Genomic DNA, 8,877 nt, shown 5'->3' on the forward strand with positions numbered 1-8,877 from the left:
AATTATCTTGCCTTAGGCTCCCAAGTAACTGGGATTACAGGTACCCGCCACAGGTTTTTTTTTTTTTTTGGTTGTAGTTGTCATTGTTTGACAATCTGTGTCAAAACTCATTGAAACTTGGCTCGATACCTGTAGCTAACTGGTTAAGGCACTGGCTACATACACCAAGGCTGGCAGGTTCAAACCCAGCCTGGGCCTGCTAAACAACAACTGTAACAAAAAAATAGCCGGGCATTGTGGCGGGTGCCTGTAGTCCCAGTTACTTGGGAGCCTGAGGCAAGAGAATCGAGTAAGCCAGGAAGTTGGAGTTTGCTATGAGCTGTGACATCACAGCACTCTACCAAGGGGCAACAGTTAAACTCTGTCTCAAAAAAAAAAGAAAAAACAACATTGAAACATACAATTAAAATTGGGAGCATTTTATTAGTAGTACGTGTACATTGTACCTCAGTAAAATTGAAATGTTTTTAAAGTTCAGAAAAGTCAATGATCAGATGATTTCTGCACTACCTACTGTAATAAATATTAGGAGATCTGAGAGTAACAGTGAAATGATAATAACTACATCTGGGTATTTTCTTTTTTCCAGGGTGAATTTTCTAATGAAATACATACTATCCTGTCCAGCATTCCTGAGGCTGAAAAATTTGCTAAATTTTGGATCTGCAAAGCAAAGTTGTTGGCAAGTAAAGGCACTTTTGATATTATTGGTTTATATGAAGAGGCCATTAAAAACAGAGCAACAGTGAGTATCTGACTTGAGTGGGTAACTTCTTAAAATTCACTCGTGTGAGTTCTTTTGTTTACAATGTAGTGATTATGTAATGTAATGTTAAAACTTATAATTCATTTCATACACTTCTACATGGAATATGAGTACAGTACATCCTTTATGAATATTTTAATTAAAATATTTACTTTCTAGAAAGCAATTTATGTATACAGTAGAATCAGTTTTCTTGTCAAGTGATTATGTCTCACTTAACACTCATTTTAGAAATATGTGCTTATAGAAAATTATAACATCAGTATCCAATACTTATAAAGAACCTAAAAACATATTAAACCAAACACATCAATATTCATAAGTCAATAATTTAGAGCCATTGCATGAAATAACTTTTAATCCTAAAACCTAGGGAAAAAACACTATGTATGTAATTATTTTTTACAAAGACTACATCAAGTAGTTTTATAACACTTTCTTACGTAAATGTCATACTCCATATTCTACAGTACTCTTTTCCATAATCATTCAAATCAGAGTGGTACATGTACATAGTTTAAACAGATTAATAGTTCAATCAGGTTCATTCAGTAAGGCCTACCTCCCCTTCTATTACCCTATCCCAGATAAAACAGATTATCTTTAAATTAACCCGAATAGTTTCAGAAAACATGCTTTTGTTGCTGGTTTTTGATTTTTCATTTTTTTAAATGATGTATGGACTTTAGCTGTGTGGGATAAGGACTTAGTTCTCTTTCACACACACCTGCGTATATCCCCAGCAGTATACACCTCTATTTATCATCCCTGCAGGCCTTGGCCATCCGTCATACATCATAGTCATGGAAATTCTGGTCACTATTTAGTTTGCATTGTTACAAATATGTGAAAAAAAAAAATGAATGTGAAGTATATACTATAATTATTTTGCCTTTCAAACACAACTTGAGACTTCTCCTGGAAGTAATTATTTGTGTGGTTTTGCCTTTGCTTAGTTTTCTGAGTATTTATGATATAATTAATTCTCAAACTCTAATTTCTAATTTTCTCAATAGTATCAAAGCATCAGATAGTCTATTGATTTCTTTTTCGTAAAGACCTTTCTACTGAACCCTGGAGGTTTATTTCAGGCTGGACAAGTCTTCATCAGCTGTCATTGCAGGATCTCTTTTTTTCTTTTAAAGAGACAGAGTCTCACTTTATTGCCCTTGGTAGAGTGCCAAGGCGTCACAGCTCACAGCAACCTCCAACCTCGGCTTAAGTGATTCTCCTGCCTCAGCCTCCCGAGTAGCTGGGACCATAGGCGCCCGCCACAATGCCCAGCCATTTTTTTTGTTGTTGCAATTTGGCAGGGGCTGGGTTTGAACCCACCACCCTCAGTATATAGGGCCAGCGCCCTATCCACTGAGCCACAGGCACCGCCCAGGATCTCTTTTAACTGTCTCCCTCAGCTTCCTTTTATGTACTTAAGTTGGGTGAGCCCCTTGGTTCCTAGAGCCAATATCAAGTTTTCTTCTTAGGTTGCCTATTTCTTCTCCATTGCTTTTGTTTTCTTTTTTCTTTCTTTTTTTCTTTCATTATCCCCTACCCCACCCCACCTTTCTCTTTATCTCTCGTTGTCATTTGTTTTATTTTATTTTGTTGTCTATTATTCATTAAAGGCTTTACTCAGATGTTGGCAAAACTGCACTATTTGCATATACGGGGTGGATTTGAAACAGCTTATTAAATTATAGCTTATAGACACACAGATGTGGCTTCACTGCAGGGTGAGCTGGCTGAGTTGATTGGTTAGAAAACCTTCACTATCAATATCTTTAGGTCTTTTCCTCTTACATTGGTCAAATTTTCTAGCTTCCTGAGAGCTAGGACCCAGCCTGCCAGTGTTGTAGGGAATAAGAGAGCTGGGAATCTCAACTCTCAACATGGAAACTTTAATTCTGCCCCTTTTTTTAGTAGGCACCTCATCCCTAGTCTTGCATGACGTCCCCTAGAGACTTGGAGAATATATCCCCATTTTCTGTTAGGTTGAAGGGTATTAGATCCATTCGGACCCAGTCACCAGACTTCCAGGAGTACAGAGTGATTTGAGGTGCAAGGTAGATTTGGAGGACTGACAGTTTTTTGAAAGATGTTCAAGAGTCCTCCTGATTTGGGCTCCGCCACCTGTTTCTGAGCCTTTCAGAAGCCCTGTGGTGTTTCTGAGCCATACTACCAGCTTAGGAGTCAGCTCTCTCAAGTTGGTCTGCTTGGTTACCTCTCTTTCTTTCCATATTCCAACTTCCAAAATTTGCCTCTTTTTAACCCTTTCATTACCATTTCAATATATTCTCAAAGGGATTAGAAATAAATGGATATTCAATCCACCATCTTTAAAAATGTAAGATACATTTGATGAATGTTTTATATAATTCAGATTCTTTGCAGTTTATTCTATACATCTCTTTCCATTCATTAAGCTTGTAGCATAATTCCATTTTAGATTTTATAAAAATGTATGGAAATCTTTGCTTTTATGCTTTATTATCAGTTATATCTATTGTTTTTTGATACAGAATCCCAGGTCAGGAAGACAGGCCTCCAAATATAATGTTTCTTTGGGAAAATACAGATCACTTTATGATATTCTGCTTAATGGCATGGTTTACATACTTTAAAAAATGAAGGCTATCTCAGATAATTTTATCAGAAAATTACTTTTCTATAAATTTATTTAAAGGTATGTTATCAAGTAAAAGAAGAAAGAAAGGAAAAGCTGGAGAAAATTGCCCAAAATGCTAACAAAGATTGTATTTGGGTAATGAGATTAGGGGTGATTTCACTTGTTAAGTTTAACTTATTGTTCAGTTTTTCTGTAATGAGGTATATGACTTTTATAATAAAAAACAAAATTAAGGGCCAGATGCAATGGCTCACACCTATAATTTTAACACTGTGGGAGGCCAAAGCAGAAGCCAAGCTTAAGGCCAGGAGTTCAAGACCAGCCTGAGCAAGAGTGAGGCCGTGTCTCTACAAAAGAAATAGAAAAACATAATGGGCATGGTGGCACATGACTGTAGTCTCAGCTCCTCTAAAGGCTGAGAAAGGAGAATCACTTGAGCCCAGGAGTTTGAAACTCCTATGAGTTATGATAACACCACTGTACTCTAGCCCTGGCTATAGAGCAAGACCCTGTCTCAAAAAATAATAAAAATAAATAATATGAATACTAAAACTATGTGATGCATTTTCTATATGGCTAGTTGTAATCTTTTGGCCCAAATTTTTGTGTGAGAATACATATTCAGGGGTATTATACAAAGCAATAGAAAATATAATTTTATTTATAGGAATTACATTATAAATAACTTTAAACACATCTCTTCATTAAGATCAAGTATACCAGCACTTAACTAAAATTTTCTGTTTCTTTATTTTACCCACAAAGCTTTAAAACTGAAAACCAGACAAGATATTTGTAGCTAGACAGGAGATTTAAAAAGAAAACTTTTGTTTATTATTATTTTTGAGGAATCATTAAGGGTACGGAGAACCAGGTTACACTGATTGCATTTGTTAGGTAAAATCCCTCTTAAAAAGAAAACATTTTTATTTATAAAAAAATTATTTGATTAATTATTAAAGTTTCTTAGCAAATTTTTCCATGAATGTTTTTAATATTGTTCATATATTTTCTTCTTTTCTTCCAGCCAATACAAGAGTTGCGAGACTTTGTTGTTAATATTTTACAAGATCCAAACAGAACCACAGAAGGTACTGTTATTTTAGTATTTATATCATTTCATCTACTGACAAATAAAAAATCATCCAGGAACATGTAAGAAAAAAAAGAAAAGAATGATAAGTCCCCTGAAATACCTCTTACTCTTTAATTTCCATGGCCTTGCCTTTTCTTTTTTTTTTTTCCTAGAGACAGTCTCCTCCGTAGAGTGCCGTGGTGTCATACCTCACAGCAACCTCCAGCTCTTAGGCTTAGGTGATTCTCCTGCCTTAGCCTCCCAAGTAGCTGGGACTACAGGCACCCACCACAACACCTGGCTATTTTTTTGTTGCAGTTTGGCCAGGGCCAGGTTTGAACCCACCAACCTCAATATATGGGGCCAGCGCCCTACTCACTGAGCCACAGGCGCCGCCTGGCCTGGCCCTTTCAGCCATTGTCATCAGCTGATTTATTTCAAAATTTAGAGAGTACAAGTGTTTTTGGCTACATAGATGAATTGTACCGGGCTAAAGTCAGGGATTTCAGTGTACACAACACCAGACTAGTGTACTTTATACCAGTAAAACTCTAGGTAGATTTTTATTTATATGATTACAAATTCATGTTATCTCTTTAAAAATAGCCAGCTCAGGAATCTCTTCACTTTGTTAACCATTACTATCATTGGTCAGAACTTTTAGAGCTGCAGACCAGTACAAGTTTGTGGCCTATTAGGAACCAGGCCATAAACATCATCACCTGAGCTCCACCTCCTACACCATCCCTTCCTTCCCCCTGACCCCCAGCCCATAAAAAAATTGTCTTCCACAAAACTGGTCCCTGAGCCAAAAAGGTTGGGGACTGCTGCTTTAGGGGACACTTCTATGAGAAATACTGTGCCAGACACAGTGAGTGACATTATAATTGCATATGATACTTGTTACATGAACAGAAAGAAAACCCTATCTTTAGAAAATAAAATGGATTTTTATTATCCTAGAAGAGGACAAATCTTTTTCCTTTAAGAGTAAATTTAACTGGGGAAAAATCAAGTCATATGAAATTACATCTAAATAACCCACTACTATGGAAACTATGTCAGTGCAGATGCTTTACACCCACTTTCCAAGGTAGTAACCATGTAGTCTTCCCTGGATAGGGAGGAGTTTCAAAGGTCAAGTGAATTAAACCTAGTAAGTCAAGAAAATTGACCCAACATATAATGTAAGGATGGAAAGCCAGTGGTTGGTCCCTAAGAGAGTTCTCTTGGAAGTGAATAGGAGATGGAGGTGTGTTCAGAGTGAGTGTAGAAAGTATATAAAAGATCTGTCTTCATCTGTCTAGACTGGACATTGAACCGGTATTAGGAGGGTAGCCTGGTATACCAGGAAAAATGAGTTTATAAGCCTCATTTCAAATCAGTTATTCTTTATTTAGTATATGGAGTCTATAAAGATCACTGGGAAATCATTTTATGTATTTTTTTTATTTAATTGATTTTTAACTTAAGCATTGAATTGCCATATCTTACTTTCCTTCTTGACCTTGCATACACATGAATTACTTCTGACTCTTTAGCTGCTGAAACTAATATAACATCAGTGGAAGAACTGACCAAGAAGTCAGAATCTATAAAGTCTTGTCTCTCTCCAAAAGAGAAGGAACAAGTTGCAGCAACACCCCAAATAACCAAGGCAGAACAAGATAATCATCTTGGTATCAAATTACAGATTGCTTCAATCCCTAGGTAAGCAAACTCTAAAGCAGGCTTTGTGTTTATAGACATAATTCTCATCTAGTTCTCAATTTCTCCTTCCCAGATCTGGAATAACAGCAGTTTATATTAGTAGATATTGCTGCTTCATATGTGGTCCGGGCAGCATAGCCTGTCTTTGGCATTTAGGAGCTAAGGGTGAGGGGAGGTTGGATATTGATGGGAAGGTCTGTATCTTTTCTCTCTGTACATGTAGCAGTCCCTCCCACCACCCATGATGAGACTGGACCTGTAGTGAGGAAGGTGCTGCCAGCCTCCGGAGGAGTATTGGAATGGTTTTGCTCCCTCCTTCCTGGAATCAGTCCTACCTCTTCACTCTCATTTTTCCTGCACCTGCAAGTCCCTCCCACCTTTCCTGTGAGCCCAAATGGGGGCTCAAACGGGAGGACAGAGGACAAAGTCCCAAGTGGGAACAAACTCTAGCTGTAGGAGGGAAGTGATGGTGAATAGCCCTATAAGAACAAGGAGGGCAGTTGACTATGAGGCTGCTCATAATATCAGAGGCATTTTGCTTTTTAAAAAGAGTAAGTTTAAGGCAGAATCCATAGTAATTTTAGAAGTTGTGACAGGATGTCAATATCATTTTCTAAAATGTTAGTATAGCATTACTCTTCTCTATTCATGATCTAGAAAGGCAAATTCCAAACCAGAGCATCAAGATAACAGTTCTGTTTTTCAGTTCCCTGGAAAGCACAGCTGGGCCTCTTCCAGGCCTAATCTCTCTCAGACAAGCCATTTCTCCACTGCGGTTAGCTCATGGGTGGATGAAAACAGTTGATCTGAAAACCACCTCTTAAAGGCTCTAGAGCAGGGGGCCAGTTCACTGTCCCTCAGACCACTGGAGGGCCGGACTGCGGGCCTGGGACAAATCAGCTGCTAAGTAGGACAGGCAGCGGTGGCAAAAACACCCTGCAGGCCAGATAAATAAATGTCCTAGGTGGGCTCTGAGGACGCCTGCTGTAGAGTTTATTATGACAGCTTATTAGCAGATCCTGCCTGCTAATTTTACACTTAAGGTAATGTAATCAGTGGTTTTGTGAATTGTGGAACAGACATGCTCTCTGCATCCTATTCTCCGGGCTACTCTCTATTGGAATGCATTTACAGGCTTACAAGGAAGATGCCCAACTTTTGCTAGCTTCAATTAATGGTTTGGTCCACCATCTTAAAAAATGCTTTTTGAATAATTAACTCTCAAAGCTAGAAAGAATCTTAGAATTCTTTAGTACAAACAAATTTGGGATTAGGCCCAATTTCCTCAAAACCTATAAAAGTTTATAGATTAAACAAATACCAATTGCCAAGTAGCTGACTTCAAATAAAAACCACATTTCACACTTCATTCAATATATCCCTGTGGTCACACCATCCAAGAGTAGATGGACACCCCCAGTACATCCTAGAAGTCTCACCTTAAGCATCTTTTAAGACAAGAGATGCTTTCAACATCTTTTGTATCATCAACCTGCTTTGAAATGTCTGTCATGTTTAATTATGGAATAATAAAAAATAATAAATAGAATCTTTTAAGTGATAAGGTCTTGAATGCATCTCTTTTGCTGCCCTCAGAATAAACGGGATGCCAGAAGTGCAAGACATGAAGCTTATCACTCCTGTTCGGCGTTCGGCAAGGATCGAGCGAGCAGTGTCCCGCTACCCGGAAATGCTTCAGGAACATGATTTAGTAGTGGCTTCTCTTGATGAGCTATTAGAAGTGGAAGAAACAGAGTGTTTTATATTCCGTAGAAATGAGGCTTTGCCTGTAACATTAGGGTTTCAAGTCCTTGAATCATAATTTCCAAATGCTTTTTTTAAAAGTGTTTTAGCACTTTCATGAGACAAGAAATTTTCTTGTCCAATTGACCTAGAAAAAAATATGTCATAGAGAGACATGATGGATGCAGAATATGGACTCTCAGGACTTAGGAAGTAACTCACTGGGCTTACCCTCAAATTTGATATCCCCATGGGAACATATCTGGTTTATGTGTTTAAGACTACAGTTTGCCACAGTTTTACAGTATTTATACATTTCAAATTTGTACTTTATCAATCTCTGCATATTGTTTATATCAGGAGGTTGGTCTCACAATATGACGGACTTTTCTTTTTGTATCCATCTTAGCAGAGAGAGCAAGTCCTTACAGCATGGAAGACCCAAGCTTTGAAACTAGCTTTCCAGGCTGAATGGAACTTAATGGATGGACCAACCAAATCCCCTCATTTTACAAATGAGTTTATACTAGCTGTACCTTGGCTCAGAGAAAGCAAATGACATTTATGTGTGATCTTTGCCTTCTACCACTGTATCCTTGTAAATAAGAGGTAATTCTGTGTTAGGGTTCCTTAAATGAAACGCAATCCTGAATTGGGTTGGTTATCTAGCTTTTTATATCCAAACCTAATTTGCATTTGTTGTTCAGAAACAGTTCAGGTATTAAAAAAAAGGACAGAGCTAGAGGCGTGCAGATGGGACACTTGCTTCTTTAGTTCTTTGCTCTGCTGGCCTTAGAAGGCAGTGAGTCTCAGAGACTATAGTAAGTTACTTTTCCTTCCTTCTAGCAACTGTTCTTGGAAAAGTAAAATATAATGTATAGAAAAACCTGGTTAACACATTTTAAATTTTAGCTTTCTTAATATTTAAGTATCATCTACAATTAAAAAACCTATTAAGTT

General features: G+C 37.6%; 1 protein-coding gene across 1 annotated transcript in view; it reads left to right on the forward strand.

The window, feature by feature from the left end:
* Positions 1-8,558, forward strand: part of CKAP2L (cytoskeleton associated protein 2 like) — a 32,511-nt gene extending 23,953 nt beyond the window's left edge. The window contains exons 6-9 of the mRNA XM_023518835.1: positions 590-745; positions 4,417-4,480; positions 6,006-6,174; positions 7,771-8,558. Coding sequence (XP_023374603.1) covers positions 590-745; positions 4,417-4,480; positions 6,006-6,174; positions 7,771-7,996 — 615 coding nt within the window. The 3' untranslated portion in view covers positions 7,997-8,558. The remainder of the gene's footprint in view (positions 1-589; positions 746-4,416; positions 4,481-6,005; positions 6,175-7,770) is intronic.
* The last annotated feature ends 319 nt before the right edge of the window (positions 8,559-8,877 follow it).

Source organism: Otolemur garnettii, unplaced genomic scaffold (assembly GCF_000181295.1).
Source record: "Otolemur garnettii isolate 467f Iridium unplaced genomic scaffold, OtoGar3 scaffold00148, whole genome shotgun sequence".
NCBI classification, from domain to species: domain Eukaryota; kingdom Metazoa; phylum Chordata; class Mammalia; order Primates; family Galagidae; genus Otolemur; species Otolemur garnettii.